The sequence below is a fragment of the Mastigoproctus giganteus genome, chromosome 1, assembly GCF_048544385.1.
Source record: "Mastigoproctus giganteus isolate SK-2022 chromosome 1, ASM4854438v1, whole genome shotgun sequence".
NCBI classification, from domain to species: domain Eukaryota; kingdom Metazoa; phylum Arthropoda; class Arachnida; order Uropygi; family Thelyphonidae; genus Mastigoproctus; species Mastigoproctus giganteus.
Genome location: NC_143575.1, coordinates 254,968,227 through 254,992,577, shown reverse-complemented (window position 1 = coordinate 254,992,577; position 24,351 = coordinate 254,968,227). Strand labels below are relative to the sequence as shown.

General features: G+C 38.3%; 1 protein-coding gene across 1 annotated transcript in view; it reads right to left on the bottom strand.

Moving 5' to 3' along the window:
• The window catches only part of Acadvl (Acyl-CoA dehydrogenase very long chain), a 136,460-nt gene extending 114,183 nt beyond the window's left edge, over positions 1-22,277 (bottom strand). The window contains exons 1-2 of the mRNA XM_090376974.1: positions 22,011-22,277; positions 5,882-5,963 (exon numbers count right to left, since the gene is read on the bottom strand). Of these exons, the coding sequence (XP_090233100.1) occupies positions 5,882-5,963; positions 22,011-22,096 (168 nt within the window). The 5' untranslated portion in view covers positions 22,097-22,277. The remainder of the gene's footprint in view (positions 1-5,881; positions 5,964-22,010) is intronic.
• Positions 22,278-24,351: the final 2,074 nt, after the last annotated feature.

The window sequence follows — 24,351 nt, the reverse complement described above, 5'->3', positions numbered from 1 at the left end:
TCTGTCTTCTGCCACTCAACCATCCCCTTATCCATAGCAGCAATTTGCCTCCAATGCCACACTGCTCCAATTTGTGCAGCAGTCTTCCATGTGCAACAGTATCAAAAGCCTTTCTAAGATCCAAATATATAATATCAAAGTTATTCCCTGCATCCAGTTCTTTTGTGACTACATCATAGTATCCAATCAAATTGGTCAGGCAAGACCTGCCCTTAACAAAACCATGCTGCGTCTGAGCTATAACTGAATTCTTGTCTAGATGATCCTGCAGTGCTTCTTTAACCAGTGCCTCCATTAATTTACCCGGAACAGAAGTTAAACTAACAGGTCTATAATTACTTGTGTCAGCCTTTGATCCTCCTTTGTGAATTGGGGTTACATTTGCACATCTCCAGTCTATGGGTACCTCCCCTGAGTCCAAAGAAGCTCTCATAATTATGGCTAGGGGTTTGCTTACTTCCTTTGCTGCCTCCTTTAATATAACTGGATAGATCCCATCCACCCCAGGTGCCTTTTTTATGTTTATCCTCAACAATCTCTCCTCCACTTTCCTCTCAGTTATTACAAAATCATCCAGCTCCCTGCCAATGTTTACTTTACCTAGATCATTCTCCTTCCTGAATAACTCCTCATGCGTGAATGTAGATGCAAAATACTCGTTTAGATTGTTAGCCACCTGAGCAGGATCCTCAACTGTTGAACCATCAATATCCAGTGGACCAATCTGATTCATCCCTTTCCTTCTTGAGTTTAAATATGTAAAGAACTCTTTTCTGTTTTTCTTTGCATCCTTTGCCAAGGATTTTTCGTAGTCTGCCTTTGCCTGCCTAATCTCCTTTGTGACTTGGTTACAGACCAACTTATATCTATCATAGGCTTCCATGTCACCCATTAATTTGTATGTATCCCATGCATCTTTCTTCTCTGCCACATGTCTCATTAGTTCATCTGACAACCATTTAGGCCTAAACCTTGAACAATATTTCTTAGTTGGTATGTAAAGCCTGGTAGCCTCCAAGATTAGTTCCTTGAATGCTTCCCATTTTGAGTTTGCTGTTGGTAACATCGTCAGTTGGTCCCACTGTATAGAATTTAAATACTGTCTCAGACCATCATAGTTGCCTTTACGAAAACAAAAACCCTTCCCTCTACCTCTGATGGTAGTTACCTCCTTGAGTAAATCCCACTTCAACACACTGTGATCACTGCCACCTAGTGGTTCATTTATCTGCAGATTCTTAATGCATGAAGAATCACTACTGATAATCAGATCAAGAGTATTACTCCCTCTTGTTGCCTCACGAACATGCTGATGTAGAAAACAATCATCCAATAAATCCACAAAAGCCTTGCTAGTGTGCGAGTGACCAACCCACAAATTCCAGTCAATATCTGGGAAATTAAAATCCCCCATTATAAGACTCTCTGATTTACTGGCCCACTCTATTTCCCTGTACAATATCTTATTATACTCATCAGAGTCATTAGGCCTATAGCACACTCCTACTCTCAATTTTGATTTCCCTATGCTTATATCACACCAAACTGACTCGACACTGCCCTGTCCATCGATGTCGACTGGCTTCACTTCCTTGGACTTTATGTGTTTCTTAACTAATAGCATAACCCCTCCTCCCCTCCTGTCCTGTCTATCCTTTCTATACACATTGTATTCCCCAAATTCCAGTTCCGCATTACTTATATCTGTGTGACACCACGTCTCTGATATCCCAACAATATCTGCCTTTGATGTTTTGAGCAATACCTCAAATTCATCAAATTTATTTACCAAACTCCTAGCATTAGTGTACACGCAGGTATACATGCACCTGTTGCTATTCTTAGCTACCCTAACACAACCCATGTGTTTACTTGTACCGCAATGACTCCCAGCAGTCTCTGAAATATCCTGCATCTTGTTTTTCAGGCTTCTGCTCATTTCAATAGAAGCAGTGCAAGAATCACTTCCACCTCTGCCAGTGGCTACTGTTAATCTATTAGTCCTTGTATCCCCCCCAACTAGCAGTTTTCCGACCCACCTAACACTGCCTCGACAGCATCAGCAAAAATTCTTGCACCCTTTCTATTTAAGTGTATCCCATCCCTGTAGAAGCAATCTCTCCTGTTAACAAGTACAGTCCAGGCTGAAAAAAATTCTACCCCTTGAGCCTTGCACAATCCCTCCAGGGCCGAATTGATCGACATGGCTCTCATCATATACTCCCTCCTATCGTGTCTGGGCAGAATTGCAGACACTTTCAAATTCAACCCTAATTCACGGCTTTTTTTCAACAGTGACCTGTACTTGCTAAGTAATTCCGCTGGTCTCCTACTCTTAATATCATTAGTGCCAACGTGTACAACTATATCACCTTTTGTGCCCTTAAAAGATGATATCCGCTCTACAACGTCATCAACCTTTGCCCCTGGCAGACATACCCTGGTCCTATTCCACCTATCCTTTTTACAAAGCATGTTCCCCGTTTCCCTGACAATAGAGTCACCAACAACTACTAGTTCCTGTGGGACCAGCGCATTCTCCCTAGGGGGCTGCCTCTGTGTTGCCTGATGACCAAGTGCAAGCTCTGGCGTTGATGTGGGCAGCTGAGAGCTTGATGGGCCCCTCAATTTATTTCCTTCGAGGGCATCCACCCTGTCCTTCAAGCTCTCATAAAGGCCCATAACAACGCTGAGTTGTCGCCTGATTTCCTTGCACTCCTTACATCGTGCACACACAAAGACACCCCCCTTCTTGGCAGTATCATGTCCCGTACCCGACTGCTCCGCAAACATCAAGCAAACAGTGCATTTTAAAAGACTGTGATTCAGAGGGCAACTGCCCCCCTCAGTTCTCCCCTGAACCACAGCACTCCCATTAGCTTGAGCCTTTTGCTTTGCTGCTCTGGTCAGAGTCATGATTCCGATTTAATTCAATAAAATTTCAAAACAAAAATTAAATCCTTAAGTTATATCCCAAAACAGTTATAACGCTATATTTATTTTTTCGGTATCTAGTTTCTTCTACGAGTTCCCTTTATACAACTTCCGTATCACGTGTATCACTATAGTTATGTATTAATTATTTGTTACGATCAAGTCGTTATATATATATAGAGTTAAAAATACAATTTAATTGACAATAAAGTTTATCAAATTAATAGATTTACTGATTAATGGACAATATTATATTATGCACTATACTACACTAAGCTTATGCTATCGTGTAAAAATGGCGGGAATTCTCGAACGGTACTTCTACGGACTCGTAAGTATTGATTAGCTGTTGAAGCAGTGCGACCTAATTCCCTTGCAAGAGATGACAAACTTTGTCCAGCTTCGTACTTCATAATCATTTTCATTTCTAAATCAATTTTGTTTTGTTTCCTGGCACTACCACCACCTGCACTTTTTGTTGGTCGCTTTTCCTTCATCATTATAATACGTAAATAGGAATGAAGAGAAGTTTCTGAAAATTTGTTTTTTATATGATTGAAGATTTCAGTGAAGGGGAACACATTTCAAACCCACACAATTGCAGTTATTGGGATTATTGCAAATGCAATAAGATCGAGTTTACTACCCGTTTATAATTAGATGCACTAACAGAAAAGCCTAATAAACCAGAAAGTGTAAATTGATTTATGGTCGTGACCTCCAGAAACGTGTTTTAGAAAAATTTAAAAAGGTGTTCAAAATTTATTCTTATAACGGGAACATATGATAATAAAAAAAAACAAACACCAATGTGTTATTGGGCTCATATTATGATATTTTCACGATACCGCCATTTATTCCTACGGGATGCAAAATATGTTTCCAACAATTTTTTTTTTTAAGTTTTCACCAGCCAGCAAAAACCTACGTAAAGTCAAATTTCCACGAGTCGAAGAGTTCCTGTACCAGGGAAGCCAAGCTTAGTACACGTGCACAAGATAATCCTTGAAAGCCCCATTTATATATTTAATTTTTCTATTGAATTAAATAGATGTAGTGACAAAAATTTACTTTTCAGATTGAGTCGTTTAAAAATCATGAATAACTTTGTTTTAACTATATTTAATATGCTCATTAATAAATAACATACATTAATAAATAAATAAATAGTATGAAAATACCGTGCGTGCATGTGTGTAAAAAGCAAGTCAGGTAATTTACACATTGCATTATATTTCAGGTGTGCTTGATTACCAAATAATGTACCTCAGGGGTTAAAAAATTCTGTACTGTACTCAAAGTATTTACCAAAACCTTATTATATGATGTTCATGTGATGGATAACTATCGTAAGATCTGTGTAGCAGGTTGAATGTGGGGGGTGGTTATTTGGTTTTTAGGAGCATCAGCAACTAAGGCCATATTGCTCCGGGATATGCGGTGGTCATTCCCTGACCTTTCCGCATCCTCTGTATTTGGTGGTGACGGGCTCGAACCCCGGTCTAATCAAGAAGGGGGGGGTGGAGAAGAGGTGAACATGGGTTAACCAACCAATATAATGTTTGGTACAAAGTTCAAGATGAATATTTTAACTCTTAAATACATGATTTTTAAAATTTTCATAAAATTTTTTTATTAATTTCAACTAGACTATGGGAAAAATAATTTTAAAAATCCAACACATTTTTTAAAATTTATTGCAAAAATGTTATATATTGTAGATTTGCAAGCAACACTAGAATAGGAAAACCCAGAACCTCTCATTTTATGTCTAATAATTACATTTTATTTTAAATTTACATATGAAAATTCTTGAAGCAAATATTAATTTTGACAATAAAACAACAAATCATTTTTTAACACATTGTTTTAGAGCATCTCTTGCATCTTGACATTTTGCACCTGTTTGGATCTACAAAAGCCAATATCTTACAGTGATTACCATTTAAGTCTTTTGGGGTAACATAATACTGTGTGGACTCATTTCTTTTTCATCTATTTTTTCTTATCAATGCTAGTGTGACTTCATTCCATTTCAGATCTTCATAATTTTTCAAGGAAAAAAAAAAAAAGTGTCCCTAAATATAGTAAATTCATGATAGCCATATCTATTGCTAGTAGGGCAAATTCACTCAATGTACACATCCTGACAGTCCCTCATTTACTCATTCGTGAGTGAGTGAGTGAGTGTGTGTGTGTGTGTGTGTGTGTGTGTGTGTGTGTGTGTGTGTGTGTGTGTGTGTGTGTGTGTGTGTAAGCTGCCAGAGACAAGGTCAGCACTGGATAAAGAGTGTAGTGGACCTACACAAAAAAATTCTAATGAAAAAATGATGACAGCAGTGCTTGGAATGTTTTCACTTAGCCTAAACAACTCTCTGGGCTGCATGTCTATGGAAACTAGGATGTCAAAACCAGCACTTCAGATGACAACCATGAAGTTATGGTTGGGGATATTCCTAATGCAAAGCTATTTCTGTGTATATATTAAATATGCCAGTGAGGGCCACTGATGTTCTAAGCAATCTTCCTGCACAATGACAGAAATGCACATTGGTAGCTTTCTGGCTTTCTGTTACTGGATCTTCACAGCCTTCATTTGTGATTGAATCATATTCCTTGAAAAACATTTTGTACAAAGAAAGGCAGTGCTGTGTGGAAGAACATCATTCCCATAATGCCTTCTGTGAATTATATGTGCCTCTATTATTATTATTTTTTTTTTTGAAACAAGCAGACTTCTTAGGCAGTACACCATTCTTCAACATCATGGCATAGCAAGAGCTAAAACAATAGACTTGGGATACCACACACATAGATAGAGAACAAGGAAGCATGTTTGCCGATATAAGCATCAGATTTGTCGATTGCTTAATTTTCTTTATATAAATTTATATTTATTCTTCGCTAAAAGCAAATTTATTTTATTATTTCCTAATGGTTATTTTACCTGGATTCCTTTATCCATTCTTTCTTGTCTTGCATTTTCTGAAACTGTTTTAGCTTGTGCCTGTGCTGCAGAAGCAAAGCACCTAAAAAAAAAAAAAATAAAAAAATAACACACACACACACACACACACACACACACACACACACACACACACACACACACACACACACATATATAAAAATAGGAAAGGTACATACAGTAATAATAACATGACCTATCATTCTAAATTATAAATAAAAAAAAGAGTCCATACACTGCTAACAAACCAAAATTTGGTCATCAAGAATTTGGCTTATGCTCAACATTAGAGCCAACAATTAGTTGGCTCTAATGTCAGTTTTAATTGATTCATTATCCACACAATGAGCTAAATTACTAATATTATTTTAATATAAATACAGGCACTGGAATAATTTGAAAATTTTAAACATTTCTGCATTCAATCTTAAAGACACTTCTCTCCATTCAGTGACAGACTTTTGGACAAATCTCTGTGCTGAAATAATCTCACAATCATTACTACTTTGACATGCAGAGAAAATGTACCCTGGTATTAGGTTTACAGAACATAGTTTTGGTTTTTAATAAAAAAATTTTTTCTGACACAAATTCACTTATATTATAAGTGAACCACCAACTGATATATTATTCAACAATATTATATTATATAATATTAGTGAATAATATACAGGGTGTTTCAAAATTATATATACACACACTTTAAAAATTTATATTTAATGAACAATATGCACCAATTAATTTTCTTAAACTCATTTTGTAGCTTAAAAATACAATTTTTTTACAATAATTTAATTTTTGTTTTATTTTATAGATACCTCTAAAACAATGGAGAGTACATAATTCAGTTTTGAAGAAAGGCAATTATAAAATGGTATTGGAAATATGAAAATGTCAGTGAAGTTCAGCGTGCTTGGAAATCACAATATGGAATAAAAGGGCCCAAACAATTACTTGTTTGTAGGATAAATTTGAGGAGCATGGAACCATTCAGAATATTAATAATTAGCATGTGGCAGGAAGAGGATATCAGGAAGTAATGAAAACATTGAAGGGGTAAGAAATGCAATCTTGTGCACCCCAAGAAAATCAACAAACAAGAGTGTTCACAAGAGATTTAAAATTCTCTTGTGAACACTGTCTTGTTTGTTGATTTCCTCCCCCCCCCCAAAAAAAACCAAGGGCAGTAGGCTGTGGTTTCGAGAAAACTGGGAAAAATTTTGCAGAGTGGGCATATTACTGTTATTAAAATTGTGCTGTTAGTCACCCTGATCCACATCATATTATTTTTGTAAAAAGATGATTTGACATATTAACAATTTTTAGAGATGTGAAGAAATGAATTATCCAAACACACATGGGAAATGAAATGACATCTTTGTTATTTTGCCTTTTTTCTCCAATTTGTCATCTTTGGCAACCACCTGGTTTGCCTATTGCAGGGGTCCTTAAACTTTTCAAACCACCACCTCCCTTCTAATTTTTCCCTGCCACCTCACCACCCTTATTCTAGTTTCAAAATTTGAAAATGAAATGTACAGTCAGAAAGGTAAATTTTGAAAAGACTAACCTGTCCATTACAACATCTTAAAAAGAAACAGGAAAAAGTTTGCTGAACAAAAAAAAAAAAAAATCTGGTATATTTTGGGAGGCCTCACCTCCCATTCCCTAGAGAGGCAAGTCTGCCTGTTTAAGACATTGTTGCACTTAATATGACTGGTGAGTACAACTGATATCACAATGACCATCAGCCATAGTGATATTAGTTTCAGACGGTACAGTCACCCACTTATGAGTTAGTAATAATTGCCTGAGCACCGTTTAGCACTATTTGTTGTGTCTTATTAGCACAATTGCTAAAGGTTAGTTCATCTTCCCATAATACTACTCTGTGGTGATATATAACTATAATATATCCAGAAATCAAAGCTATGTTATATAGTTGTGCTGTTTCTGGCCACTTTGCTACCACAAATCAGTGATTATTAGGAAAGCTGCTTTCTAGTACATCAATACCATGAGGGGCAGGCCACAAATGCAAATGTCCTGTCCTCAGTGAATTAAAACCTGCACCCACAGGTAGTAATGCATATCCAATGGATGTCAGCAATCTCACACCACTAGGCACCTCAACCAATGGTACTGACATTAAGCATTGTATAAAAACATTTATTTTGCACACAAATATGGCAAAACTGGGAATATATCCCTCCCACACCAGAATTTCCTAAAAGGGCAGTCCACCATATAAGCACTCAAATTTTGGTGATCTGCTGGTAAATGGCAGGAAAGCGCATATCCAAGAATATTTCCACAGTTGGAGGTTCTGATGTGTTGTCTAGTAGTTGCAAAGTGATCTTAAGAGTTATGCACCATTAGTATGGAACTGTTTTGTCAGCTGCATAATGAACGATTTGAAGATGGAACAACATTATTATTGGCTACTGTGTTCAAAATGATATGAGTGCCACAAGGGCGGCAAGATAAATGTTTGGGAGGTTTATGGAGATTAAGTGTTTGAAGAAGGCTGCAATTTTCAAGTAGCACAGGTTCATTAAAGAAAGTCAAGGATCTGTGGCCACGATGACCACTCTAAAAGACTTATCAAAAAGTTAGTTCTAGGGTGGCTTTATCAACGTTACAAGTGTATACACTTCATACGAGATTATTACAAAAAGCAGAGAGCACAGGCAGACCTAAGATTAAGGTCCATTTTACAAATTAAACAATCAACCCATGTATATGAGTATGCCACTCAGTTTTACATTTATGTAATTAACTATATTTGGAACAGGACCAGGGTATGTCTGCCAGGGGCAAAGGTTGATGACGTTGTAGAGCGGATATCATCTTTTAAGGGCACAAAAGGTGATATAGTTGTACACGTTGGCACTAATGATATTAAGAGTAGGAGACCGGCAGAATTACTTAACAAGTACAGGTCACTGTTGAAAAAAAAATAAGCCGTGAATTAGGGTTGAATTTGAAAGTGTCTGCAATTCTGCCCAGACATGATATTCATGTCTGGGCAGAATTCGTGTCGATCAATTCGGCCCTGGAAAGATTGTGCAAGGCTCAAAGGGTAGAATTTTTTTCAGCCTGGTCTGTACTTGTTAACAGAAGAGACTGCTTCTACAGGGATTGGATACACTTAAATAGAAAGGGTGCAAGAATATTTGCTGATGCTATCAAGGCAGTGTTAGGTGGGTCGGAAAACTGCTAGCTTGGGGGGAATACAAGGACTAACAGATTAACAGTAGCCACTGGCAAAGGTGAAAGTGATTCTTGCACTGCTTCTATAGGAATGAGCAGCAGCCTGGAAAACAAGATGCAGGATATTTCAGAGACTGCTGGGAGTCATTGTGGTACAAGTAAACACATGGGTTGTGTTAGGGTAGCTAAGAATAGGAACAGGTGCATGTATACTTGCGAGTACACCAATGCTAGGAGTTTGGTAAATAAATTTGATGAATTTGAGGTATTGCTCAAAGCATCAAAGGCAGATATTGTTGGGATATCAGAGACGTGGTGTCACACAGATATAAGGAATGCAGAACTGGAATTTGGGGAGTACAACATCTACAGAAAGGTTAGACAGGATAGGAAGGGAGAAGGGGTTATGTTATTAGTTAAGAAACACATAAAATACAAGGAAGTGAAGCCAGTCGATATCGCTGGACAGTGCCGTGTGTCGAGTCAGTTTGGTGTGACAAGCATTGGGAGATCAAAATTGAGAGTAGGAGTGTGCTATAGACCTAATGACTCTGATGAGTATAATAAGAAACTGTACAGGGAAATACAGTTCGGTCTTTGAGGTTGTCACAGACATTCTCTCAGATATGCCAGACAAGCTGTACTTGCTACCTGGGAGTTTAAAATGCTGATGGAACTGATATTCGGGTGACACTCAAGTCAAGTGGACCCAATTTCGGCGAAGTCCGGACGGTCTGTGACAGCCAAATCCTCTGCTTGCACCTTCACGATGGTGGGACTGTTAGTAATCCTGGGTATAACCTCCATGCACAAGTACATGGTGGGTGACCACCCAGGTGTGAACCAACGTAAGCAGGGGTCGAGGTGTGGCACCCACACGACATGGAGGAACGCCGCCCCTCTATGTTACCAGGCAGTACTAGGTGGTAAATGACTCATCAACTGGTGAAATACCACCGCTTTGCTTATTGGAGGCTTGAAGTGGTGGAACCCATGTTTAGTCTCTAGAGCTAAGTTCCGGTCAACCCTTCCCTATCTCTTAAATCATGCAGTGTGATTGATGACTTTTGAGGTTATGATGAACGTCGTGGCGAGATCCAATATTCCTTACATTTCGAGGGTACAGCTCTAAAACAGTGTTCGCAGGCCTGACGCCAGTTAGTACACCGGACTGAACCTATTGGTAATTCTCTAGGAAGCTTTCAGATCAGCTAGTGTATAATCTTGCTACCTCTACTCTGCCAGATAGTGACTGGAGGGAGTCCGAGTAGTGTGTATGCGGGGAGCATTGTCGAGGCCACGTTATGTCAAGGATCTGGGTATATTCTTACCACATGTACGCCATATCCAAAAATTTCATTACTCCATACGGCATGTCCCACCTACTTTTTCTTACTATTGAATACACCATGAATTGTCATACTAATAGAGCAAGTTTATCTGCAAAAAGATCTAAACCTCCCAAGGACTTCCTAATTCATTTCACAAACATACATGGTCTCAATTCTAATCTCAACGATGTCCATTTCCACTTGCAGTCTGCCAAACCCCATGTACTTTTTCTGACAGAATCTCAGTTATCGGTTGATTCATCTACTGCTCATCTCAGATGGCCAAATTATTCGCTGTATGATTCCTTTCGCATCAAAGGTGGTACTTTGTGCATGTGTCCGTTCTGATATTCCCTGTCAGAGACTTGGCAATTTGGAATCTCCTCTCTTTGATCTTCTCTGGCTTAAAATCTCTCTACCTCATTGTGTCAAATTCATCTGGTGTCTCTACCGTTCTCCCAACTCCACTAATCACTTGGAGCTCTTTGACTTCCTCTCTTTGCAACTTGACTTTCTCCAGTCCAACTTTCCTAACAGTGAAGTAATTTTCCTTGGTGATTTTAATGTCCACAACTCCACCTGGCTTCCATTTTCTAGTCACACCGACCCAGCAGGTCGAGATGCTGAGGCTTTTGCAATTACTAATGACCTAGCCCAGATTGTTCATTTACCTACAAGAATACCGGACAATCCTAATCATACAGCCAATACGCTTGATCTTTTTCTCACAAACAACCCTTCTAAGTACACGGCCGAAGTGAGAGGTCCTTTAGGCACTTCAGATCACAACTTGGTGATTGTCTCTTCTCCAATGGAACCTTTATCTCATGGCTATTCCGAACCACGTGTTGTTTGGCATTACAAGAATGCAAAATGGGATGACCTGCGAGACTTCTTTTCTTCTTTTCCTTGGTCGGATTACTGTTTCAAAACTTCTGATGTCAATGTTTGCTCAGATCGTGTCAGTGAAATTATTCTTGCAGGAATGGAATCGCTTATCCCACACTCCACTTTAAAACCTTGGTTTTTCAATAAATGTGCTAAGGCTGTCCAAGAGAAGAATGTCGCATATCTTAATTGGCTTATTTCTAATTCTTCAGTTTCATTTTCTGCCTACACCAAAGCTCGCAACAGTTGTAAAGCAGTTATTAATCTTAGCCTTTCTACTCTTAGCCTGTTCAAACTAGAGTTTGAACAGGCTAAGAGTAGAAAACTTGCTTCTTGCCCTAATGGTAGCCGAGCATTCTGGTCTCTTGTCAAAGCTATTGCCCGCAACTTTAACCCATCTTTGCTCCCACCTCTGTCCAAACCAGATGGTTCTGTTGCCACTTCAGCCAAGGATAAAGCTGACCTGCTAGCATCCCATTTTTCTTCCAGCTCATGTATTAATGATCTTGGAAAAACACCTCCCACCATTCCCAGCACGCTCCATTCAATGCCTCCTGTGGTCTTCCGTCAAAAGGATATCAGAAGGATTTTGATGAATCTTGATGCGAAGAAAGCTCCAAGTCCTGATGGTATTTCTCCACTTGTTCTCAAAAGCTATGCTCCTGAACTTACTCCTATTCTTTGCCGCCTTTTTTCACTTTCTTATTCCAAAGGTGTTTTTCCTTCTGCTTGGAAATTTGCTCATATCCAGCCAGTTCCTAAAAAGGGTGACAAATCCCTCCCATCCAATTATCGTCCCATTGCAATTACTTCTACTCTTTCTAAAGTAATGGAGAAATCAATTAACCGCCAACTCTTAAACTACCTAGAAACCTTCCGTCTGATCAATGATCACCAGTATGGATTCCGTCAGTGTCGATCCACTAGAGATATTCTGGCTTATGTTACCCATTTATGGACTAATTCAATGGAAAGGTTCGGTGAAACACAAGTAGTTGCTCTTGACATCTCAAAGGCTTTTGATCATGTTTGGCATAAAGGCCTTCTAAACAAGCTTCCATCTTATGGTTTGCCAACTGTTTTTAGTAATTGGTTATCCAGTTTTTTCTCTGATCGCTCACTGAGGGTGATGGTAGATGGCTCTCTGTCTTCTAACTTCTCCACTAATGCCGGTGTCCTGCAAGGTTCAGTTCTTTCCCCCATGTATATCAATGACCTTCTTCCATTGACTGGAAATCCTATCCATAGTTTTGCCGATGAATGCACATTGCATTCAACTTTCCATTTTGATAAACCTTGTCCTGCTCAATCAGCTTCAAAAATCAACTTCTCGAAAATCTGCTACCAATTCCTTAAATGCCGATCTTCAGGTAATTCTCCAGTGGGGCAAAAACAACTTAGTTGATTTCAACCCTTCTAAAACTCAGTCTTGTCTTATATCTCGCAAAAAGGATTCTTCTGTGCCTATGCTTATCTTTAGTGACACTCCGATTTCTAGGCAAAATGATATCTCTCTTTTGGGGATTACCCTGATTTCTAATCTCTGTTGGCACAAGCACATTACAATATTGCTTCCTCTGCATCTAAAAAACTTGGTTTTCTCTTTCACTCTCGGCGTTACTTTTCTTCCAAACAGCTGCTCACTCTGTATAAATTGCAAATCCGCCCTGCCATGGAATATTGTTCCCACATCTTGGGTGGTGCCCCCAAAACCTCTCTCAGGCTTCTTGATTCCATTCAGAAGAGGGCAGTTAGGTTAATTAATGATTCATCTCTAACAGAGTCTCTCCACTCGCTTTCTCATAGACGCACTGTTCCTGCTGCATGCCTCTTCTACAGATACTTCCATGGGCACTGTTCTCCTGAATTGGCTTCTATAATTCCTGCTCTCTCTTTCAAAAGAGTCCGAACACGTGCTGCCACCAGCCAACATCTATTTACTGTCCAACTTCAAACCCACAGAACCAACTTTTCATCTTCCTCATTTATTCATTCAACTGCTGTTTTCTGGAACAACCTTCTTTCATACGTATTTCCTGAAAATTACAATCTACAGAAGTTCAAGTCCAATGTCAACAAATATCTTCTTTCGTCTTCTTAACATCAAACCCAAGCACGGTACTAAGTACTATAGGTTCTAATACCTCTCGTTTTTGGGGTTCACATAAAAAAAAAAAAAAAATAGAGTGGGCCAGTAAATCAGAGAGTCTTATAATGGGGGATTTTAATTTCCCAGATATTGACTGGAATTTGAGGGCTGGTCACTCACAAACTAGCAAGGCTTTTGTGGATTTATTGGATGATTGTTTTCTAAATCAGCATGTTCGGGAGGCAACTAGAGGGAGTAATACTCTTTATTTGATTATCAGTAGTGATTCTTCATGCATTAAGAATTTGCAGATAAAGGAACCACTAGGTGGCAGTGATCACAGCGTGCTGAAGTGGGATTTACTCAAAGAGGTAACTACCATCAGGGGTAAAGGGAAGGGTTATTGCTTTCGTAAAGGCGACTACGATGGTCTGAGACAGTATTTAAATTCTATACAGCGGGACCAACTGAATTTGCTGACCAACTGACCTTCCCATTTTGAATTTGCTGTTTACCAACAGCAAATTCAAAATGGGAAGCATTCAAAGAACTTATTTTGGAAGCTACTAGGCTTTACATATCAACTAAGAAATATTGTTCAAGGCTTAGGCCTAAATGGATGTCAGATGAACTAATGAGACATATGGCAGAGAATAAAAATGCATGGGATACATATAAATTAACATGCGACACAGAAGCCTATGATAGATATAAGTTGATCTGTAACCAAGTTACAAAGGAGGTTAGGCAGGCGAAGGCAGATTATGAGAAATCTTTGGAAAGGGCTGCAAAGAAAAATAGCAAAGAGTTCTTTACTTATGTAAACTTTAGAAGGAAGGGGATGAATCAGATTGGTCCACTTGATATTGATCGTTCAACTGTTGATGATCCTGCTCAGGTAGCTAACAAACTAAATGATTATTTTGTATCAACATTCACACATGAGGAGTTATTCAGCGAGGGGAATGTCAGAGGTGTATTCAACTCTGGCAGTAAGCTAGATAATCTTGTAATAACTGAGAGTAAAGTGGAGGAGAAATTGTTGAAGATAAACACAAGAAAGGCACCTGGGGTGGATGGGATCTATCCAGTTATATTAAAGTAAGCAGCAAAGGAAGTAAGCAAACCTTTAGCCATAATTATGAGAGCTTCCTCATACTCAGGGGAGGTGCCCATAGACTGGAGATGTGCAAATGTGACCCCAATTCATAAAGGAGGATCAAAGGCTGACACAAGTAATTATAGACCTGTGAGTTTAACTTCTGTTGGAGGAAAATTAATGGAGGCACTGGTTAAAATTAGAACTGCAGGATCATCTAGACAAGACTTCAGTTATAGCTTGGACACAGCATGGTTTTGTTAAGGGGAAGTCTTGCCTGACCAATTTGATTGGATACTATGATGCAGTCACAAAAGAACTGGATGCAGGGAATAACTTTGATATTATGTACTTGGATCTTAGAAAGGCTTTTGATACTGTTGCACATGGAAGATTGCTGCACAAATTGGAGCAGTGTGGCATTGGAGGCAAATTGCTCCTATGGATAAAGGGGTGGTTGAGGGGGAGAAAACAGAGTGGTAATCAATGGAAACTGCTCATTGTGGACTAATGTTATTAGTGGAGTCCCTCAGGGTTCCGTGTTGGGTCCATTATTCTTTTTTGTATTTATTAATGATATTGATGATGGTATATCAAGCTTAATGTCCAAGTTTGCAGACGATACAAATGTTGGCAGGGTTGTTAAGGACCCTACTGACGCTGTGCTGCTGGAACAGGATCTGGAAAGGTTGAGCAGATGGGCTGAGAGGTGGCAAATGAAGTTTAACATTGACAAATGTAAAGTACTATATATGGGAAACAGCAACCCCAGAGCAACGTATCAACTCTGTGGTACTACACTGATAGTGGTAGAGAATGAAAAGGACCTGGGGGTAATTGTGCAGACAGATATGAAGTTCTCTGAGAAGTGCAGACGGGCTGCAAGAGTAGCTCATGGTGTCTTGTCAATGATATACAGGAATTTTTCTAGAAGAGATAAGGAGGTGATTATTCCCTTGTATAAAGCAATGGTCAGGCCACCCCTTGAGTACTGTATACAGGTCTGGAGGCCTCATTTCAAGAAGGATGTAGAGCTGCTGGAACGAGTACAGAGAAGGGCAACAAGATTAGTGAATGGAACAAAGGGTTGCTCTTACGAAGAAAGGCTTAAGTTTTGCAAATTACAGTGTCTGGAGACTAGGCACCGGTGAGGTGATCTCATAGAGGTGTATAAAGCCTTGAATGGTTTGAGCATGCTCAATGCCGATGGGATTCTTCCTCTTGCTCAGAATAATCACCTGAGAGGGCATAAATTCAAATTGAGGAAAGACAGATGTAGGATAGATGTGCGAAAATTTGCCTTTAGCCAGCGGGTAGTTGGTTGGTGGAACAGACTTCCATCCCTTGTCGTGGAAGTTGATAGCCTAAATAAATTTAAGGCTCAGCTGGACAGGTATTTTGAATGAACGGAGGGATGAAGTGGATGGGTTTTTTTTTTTTTCTTGGCTGATGCTGCATAAGCTTGCTTTCTTGCATCATATGCCTCTACTAATGCTAATATGGGTAAACTATTGTGTATCTACACCGATATTATACAGTTAATTACCTAAACTCATAAGAAATTATGCCTTGTGTATTTCGTCTTCTAATACATTATTATTTACACACCATTTGCAATCTCTCATATTGCGGAAATAACTTTGTAACTGTGATGGCATGTTGTATTACCAAGGTATGTGCCCACTCACTGATGATGAAGCCAACTAGCTTTGAAACGATCATCTGAGAGAAGAGGCTTGTTTGCGATTTGTTTCGTTCAGATGTGTTCAACAGGGCAGGAGCAGCAGTGCGTAGCACATGCTTCTTGATTAGACCGGGGTTCGAGCCCGTGCCCACCAAATACGGAGGATGTGGAAAGGTCAGAGAATGACCACCGCATATCTCCGGAGCAATATGGCCTTAGTTGCTAATGCTCCTAAAAACCAGATAACAAACATGTGTTCTACTCGTCCTGAAGATTGTGGAAAGTGTCCAATGGCTTAAAATCTCTCTACCTCATTGTGTAAAATTCATCTGTTGTCTCTACCGTTCTCCCAACTCCACTAATCACTTGGAGCTCTTTGACTTCCTCTCTTTGCAACTTGACTTTCTCCAGTCCAACTTTCCTAACAGTGAGGTAATTTTCCTTGGTGATTTTAATGTTCACAACCCCAGCTGGCTTCCGTTTTCTAGTCACACCGACCCAGCAGGTCGAGATGCTGAGGCTTTTGCAATTACTAATGACCTAGCACAGATTGTTCATTTACCTACAAGAATACCGGACAATCCTAATCATACAGCCAATACGCTTGATCTTTTTCTCACAAACAACCCTTCTAAGTACAAGGTTGAAGAGAGAGGTCCTTTAGGCACTTCAGATCACAACTTGGTGATTGTCTCTTCTCCAATGGAACCTTTATCTCATGGCTATTCCCAACCTCGTATTGTTTGGCATTACAAGAATGCAAAATGGGATAACCTGCGAGACTTCTTTTCTTCTTTTCCTTGGTCTGATTACTGTTTCAAAACTTCTGATGTCAACCTTTGCTCAGATCGTGTCAGTGAAATTATTCTTGCAGGAATGGAATCCTTTATCCCACTCTCCACTTTAAAATCTCGTCCTTTATCTAAACCTTGGTATTCCAATAAATGTGCTAAGGCTGTCCAAGAGAAGAACGTTGAATATCGTAATTGGCTTGTTTCTAATTCTTCAGTTTCATTTTCTGCCTACACCAAAGCTCACAACACTTGTTAAGCAGTTATTAATCAGTCCAAACTAGAGTTTGAACAGGCTAAGAGTAGAAAACTTGCTTCTTGCTCTAATCGTAGCCGAGCATTCTGGTCTCTTGCCAAAGCTATTGGCCGCAATTTTTGTCCATCTCTGCTCCCACCTCTGTCCAAACCAGATGGTTCTGTTGTCACTTCAGCGAAGGATAAAGCTGACCTGCTAGCAACCCATTTTTCTTCGAGCTCATGTATTAATGATCTTGGTAAAACACCTCCCACCATTCCTAACATGCTCCATTCAATGCCTCCTGTGGTCTTCTGTCAAAAGGATATCAGAAGGATTTTGATGAATCTTGATGCTAAGAAAGCTCCAGGTCCTGATGGTATTTCTCCACTTGTTCTCAAAACCTGTGCTCCTGAACTTACTCCTATTCTTTGCCGCCTTTTTTCACTTTCTTATTCCAAAGGTGTTTTTCCTTCTGCTTGGAAATTTGCTCATATCCAGCCAGTTCCTAAAAAGGGTGACAAATCCCTCCCATCCAATTATCGTCCCATTGCAATTACTTCTACTCTTTCTAAAGTAATGGAGAAATCAATTAACCGCCAACTCTTAAACTACCTAGAAACCTTCCGTCTGATCAACGATCGCCAGTATGGATTCCGTCAGTGTCGATCCACTGGTGATATTCTGGCTTATGTTACCCATTTATGGACTAATTCAATGGAAAGGTTCGGTGAAACGCAAGTAGTTGCTCTTGACATCTGAAAGGCTTTTGATCGTGTTTGGCATAAAGGTCTTCTAAACAAGCTTCCATCTTATGGTTTGCCAACTGTTTTTAGTAATTGGTTATCCAGTTTTCTCTCTGATTGCTCACTGAGGGTGATGGTAGATGGCTCTCTATCTTCTAACTTCTCCACTAATTATGGTGTCCCCCAAGGTTCAGTTCTTTCCCCCACTCTTTTCCTCTTGTATATCAATGACCTTCTTCCATTGACTGGAAATCCTATCCATAGTTTTGCCGATGATAGCACATTGCATTCAACTTTCCATTTTGAGAAACCTTGTCCAGCTCAATCAGCTTCAAGTTCTCGAAAATCTGCTGCCAATTCCTTAAATGCCGATCTTCAGGTAATTCTCCAGTGGGGCAAAGACAACTGAGTTGATTTCAACCCTTCTAAAACTCAATCTTGTCTTATATCTCACAAAAAGGATTCTTCTACTCCTATGCTTATCTTTAGTGACACTTCGATTTCTAGGCAAAATGATATATCTCTTTTGGGGATTACCCTGACTTGTAATCTCTCTTGGCACAAGCACATTACAAATATTGCTTCCTCTGCATCTAAAAAACTTGGTTTTCTCTTTCGCTCTCGGCGTTACTTTTCTCCCAAACAGCTGCTCACTCTGTATAAATCGCAAATCCGCCCTGCCATGGAATATTGTTCCCACATTTGGGGTGGTGCCCCCAAAACCTCTCTCAGGCTTCTTGATTCCATTCAGAAGAGGGCAGTTAGGTTAATTAATGATTCATCTCTAACAGAGTCTCTCCACTCGCTTTCTCATAGACGCACTGTTTCTGCTGCATGCCTCTTCTACAGATACTTCCATGGGCACTGTTCTTCTGAATTGGCTTCTATAATTCCCGCTCTCTCTTTCAAAACAGTCCGAACACGTGCCGCCACCAGCCAACATCCATTTACTGTCCAACTTCAAACCCACAGAACCAACTTTTCATCTTCCTCATTTATTCATTCAACTGCCGTTTTCTGGAACAACCTTCCTTCATACGTATTTCCTGAAAATTACAATCTACAGAAGTTCAAGTCCAATATCAACAAATATCTTCTTTCATCTTCTCAACCTCCAACCCAAACACGGTACAAAGTACTATAGGTTATAATACCTCTCGTGTTTGGGGTTCTCATAAAAAAAAAAAAAAAAAAATCAAGTGGTCCTTCCAGCTGAGGTAATCCCCTTGTGGGGAACCTCCTTTAGAAAGGTAGCAAGTGATTGTTTTTCTTTTGTTTTACATTTCTTTGAAATTTATTTCTGCCAAGTTAGGTATTTCCTTTTTTCATTTTGCTGGTGTCAGGCAGGACACGGGATTTTTATTTATTCATTTTCCTTAAGGAATGGAGACTAATTGTGGCACAGTTCTTTTTTAGAGAAAGGACAGTGGAGTTTCAGACTACTGAGGTTTGTTCAATTAGAGGTAATGCAGGGAGTGACTCAGGTTGTTTCAGTTCACAAGATAAAAGGATTAACTCCATTACCGAGGCAGAAATATCAGTTGGTCTTGAAAACAGTAGAGGCAAGAGAAAAGTTTTTTAAAGAGTTTTCTATTAGAAATGTCATAATCAAACTTTTGCAAACTGGCAACATATGCAAAGTGGTTACTATTGACATGTTCCCAGTAGAAATGTCTAATAGCCCTGTCTAATAGAACGATTTTACGTTCCAACATTTCAGTTTTTATTGAGAGGAAAATGGCAAGAGATAGTGCAGAAATTTTTATTTTTACCTTGGGAAGAGGGGGGGGGGGGAATAAATATTCCAAAAATTAATTTGAGGTGTAGCTGTAAGAGACTGCTGGACATGGCTAACATAGTGCAATCTAACCATTTAGTAGTGGTACTGATAAAATATTTTATGGGATTTAATACAGCCTCAATTAAAGGTGGCAATTATCTAGGGCCAAAAGCAGAGGCAATTCCTATATATTACATATTCGTGATATGTGCACACAGTTAAGGGAGAAAGATCCCTTTAAGGGTGGTTTAAAACAACTCTACTGGATACTGTTTAACTCAGAATATCCAGAAAAGCAAATTTAGGAAACCATAATGCAGTTGTTTTTTAAAAATCTAAAAATTGGCTGAAACTACCCATCACGTATTGACTTTTCATGGAGGGCTGGTTACAGAAATATACCAGTGAACGATATCACGTATAGATTTAGTCGGACAGGTAACAAATTATGTGAATTTTTTACCGAAATTGAAACAGTGTACCATTTATTTTATTACTGTCAATTTGCGTAGGAAGTTTGGAAGAGAATTTGTAGATTTTTGAGAATAAGACAGTTCATGCTGCTTGCAATTCGATCATCCCTTGGGCAAGAAAAAAAAATGTTCACAATATTTTTAATTTCAGAGGCTAAATATCATGTATGGAAGCTTCGAAAACGGAAAAGGTTTGGGACCTTTGGGGGATGTCTCTGGGACTTGAAACAAACAAACTGTAAAAACCTTTGCTTCCATGCAAAGGTTTTTACAGTTGGAAAAATGGCATTTAGGGTCTGATAAGTTTCTGAAAAGGTGGGGAGAGCCACCTCTTACAGTTTGGTTAGAGATGAGGTTCATCTAAAATAGTGGTTTTAGTTATTATAAAAAAAAAGAAAAAAACACCTGGGTTTTTTTTTTTTTCGTTTATTACTGTTATTATTAGCAATACGTGCAAGGAAGCTTGAGGCTTATGCTGAACAGCCAAAAAAAAATTCCCGAGTTACCCTGAAAGAGAGAGAGAGAAGTAGAAAGGAATCACCAAGAAAGAGAAAAATTATGATATCCAGCTCAGGACCCTGGGTGTGCCAAGCCCATACTCACCAGATGTGTTCAGTTTTCTTGATAAAAATCTAGATCTCATAGGCTCTCATATTCTCATCAAAACAGTTCTGTTCAAGGTCTGAATTAAGATTTTCCATGATATAGGTTTGAATTTTATAATTTATTTGTTTGGTTTAATAGATCTGATCCAATGTTTTTTTTTTTTTTTTCCACATTCAATTCACAACTAGCTTCAAAACGATTGTCTGGATGGCGGTATCCACTGAAAAAAGATAACAGTAGTCTTCTCTACTAGAGAAGTGTTATTTATTTGAAGTAGTGCAATACCAGCTACCTCGTTGTGAAAGTACCCACAACATGATAGTAGTAGTAGTAGTGGCATGTGATGCAAGAAAGCAAATGTATGAGCTTATGCAGCATCAGCCAAAAAAAAAAAAAAAAAAACAAAAAAATCACACCATTCCCTCCAAATGCCTGTCCAGTTCCTCCTTAAATTTTTCAACCTATCAACTTCCACAACGACAGATGGAAGTTTGTTCCAGCAATTAACCACCCGCTGGCTAAATGCAAATTTCCGCACATCTATTCTACATCTGTCCTTTCGTAATTTTAATTTATGCCCCCTTAGGTTCGTAATCTGAACAAGTAAAAGGATCCCATCAGAATTCAGCGTGCTGAACCCATTCAAGGCCTTATACACCTCAATCAGATAGAATTAAAACGATGCCTCCACTACACTACATACGTAGTTCAAATTTATGGATAACTTGGTGTATCTACACCGATATTATATAGTTAATTACCTAAACCCATAAGAAATCATGGGTTTAGGTCGCAATAGCAGTTCAGCTAATTTTGTTTTCAATTACTTTACAAAATGCAGTGAGAAATTAAACACACGGCAATGTGCCTAATGTTAGTCGTTAATTAAAATAAAAAGTTCCTGTTATGGTTTTAAGTATTTTGCAAACAAACTAACAAATGAGGTTAAAGTACATTAAGTATCACGATAAGCATTATCGTGAAAAAACCTTATCAGATAGCGGGAACCTTATTGTTATTACTACTGCAAATTTCGGTATTGTTAATTTAAATATCATGTCAAGGTACTACATTTTCATTCTTCTTATTTGAAAAAGGGAAAAAATAATTTTGGCTGATCTCCAAAAAAAAATTATACTATAGATTCCCAAATAACATGTTAAATAACACACATACCTTGGAAGTGAGTATCGCCCTGGTTGAAAAACATGACGATACGAACTTTCAGAAAGTTTAAATAAAAATTTCGAATAGTTGTACATTGTATATTTAATAACGTACAGATTCAAGAAATATAAATTAATTTAAGGTATTATGAAGCGAGGAACGACCGCCTCCTTTTTAAAAAGCATACAAAATCAAGAATGAAGACGCACACACACCCTCACTTTAAAGCCAACTGATTACTACAGCCGACTACGCAGATCTATTATGTACGTCTGACGTTATTCACAAGCAGTCGACGTTGCTAAGCCCTCACGCATTTCAGATATCAAATATTTTGGTAGGGGCAATTTAAAAAATAAATAATATATATATATATACATACAAAAATAAAAGATAAAAATCGCAATTTTCGCGCATGCACGTACTAAATATTTAAATCACCACAGTCACTCATTATACAAAATTCGTATTCTTTTGTTGACGTCATATGAATTAGGCACGCCTATGGGGAAATCAGGTCGTGTTACTCTATGTAGACAGAGATACAGAAACTGCAACACTTGCTCTACTTTATACAGTTTATTTATTGACCAATACTACAAGTGCTTTTGACATCGGCCGTCACGAGAATAAACAGAACTCTTTTGACGCTAAAAACGTTTTTACTGGAGTTATTCCAAAAAAATTGTAACGAAAAACCGTCATGCGAAAAGCGTTACGAAAATTTATTCCAGTTTAATTTATCTTCTACTAGACCAAATTTAATTAAATGTTGCACGGATCTTCATCTTAGCTGTATACTAGAGGAAAAACTTTCAAACCTCTGAAAATTGCAGAGTTTTTCCCAGGATAGTGGAAAATATGAACATATGATCAAGGAAATTTTCGCACGTAATAAACGGGATAATGTGGAAGTATAGCATATCGTTGGAAAGCTAAGGAATTTAGAAACAGAAATATTAAGGTTTTAAGATACAAAAAACTTTCGGAAACTGGGAAATGCGTTAATTCGAAAACGCATCTGGTTTCAAGTCACCTGGTGTTTTCAGATTGAATGTAATTTTTTTCTTTACAATTAAACTCTGAGGCTGGAGAAGAGTTCTGCACATTTATGAAAACATTCTTCAACTTGGACATGTCATCAGATCTTTCGATAAATACTACACGTAATTGAACAACTATAGATGATGTATTTAGTCGTGAACTAAAATCTCTTCAATGTAAAAATTATACATATATCCTACTTTAGTCATCACAGACCAATACTTTCAGTAACCGATATGCAATTATTATTAATAAAATAAAAACATTGTTATATTATTATCCATGAATTTTATTAATATCTGAAAATTAAAACGTTTTTAACGCCTGCCGATGACTCTTAAAATGTAAAACACGTTACATATGCTAGCGGCAGGACACATTATGTACTTAGTACAGAATTTTTTTTTTTTTTTTTTTTTTTTCAAATAAGCAAAATGAATAGAAAACTTGGTAGTAATAGTGCTGGAATTACCGAAATAGTGGTTTCGGTAGTTATCAGCATGGTAACAGCAGTAGGCTAAATATACAATAAGTTATATTTTCAGCATTATAACTTTTCTATGGTTTAAGAGTGATTACAAGTAAACAGTTTTCTTAAACAGAAATTAATTTATAAACAAACAATAGTCGAAATATAAAGCTACATTGAAATGCCAATTTTCTTCTCTCTCTAATACGTTAATGAAACGTTTTTTTTTATTTTTTTATTTTGTAGGACTTTAACTGGAAGAGATTTTTAAATGAAAAGAAATACACTCAGTGATCACTAAATTATAACTAGCCCATCCACAATGTACTATCTCGCAGTATAAAACGCCGAACAGCTTCGTACGCTAGAGGAGTGGCAAATTGCATGTGGTGCAAGTCAAAGTGAAAAAGTTATGGGACGTAGTAAAGATATCACGGAGTTTCAAAAGGGCATGATTGTGGGAGCTCACGCGTCGAGTGTATCCATGTATATGAATATGTCTAAGGAGTCACCTGGACTAACATCCATATCCACCAGTATCCTCTGTATGCAAGTAAAACCTCTACAAATGGGCTTGCAGTGTAAGTGAGTGAATGTCGGGCGTATTAAACTATTATATTAGGCCACACGAATATTTAAATTCATAGGCCGTGCTATGTGTCTTATGTCTGTTAATTGCGTGTGCTCTATGGTCGATTTGTCTGTTTTGTTGGACGAAAAACCCCAGATTCTGGGAGGAAAACCTTGTTATCTACGGCTGAGACCGACTAAATCAGTGACGGAGTAAAAAAAGCCCATTAAAGTTCCTTGCTTCGTCGACGAGATTCGAAACGGGGT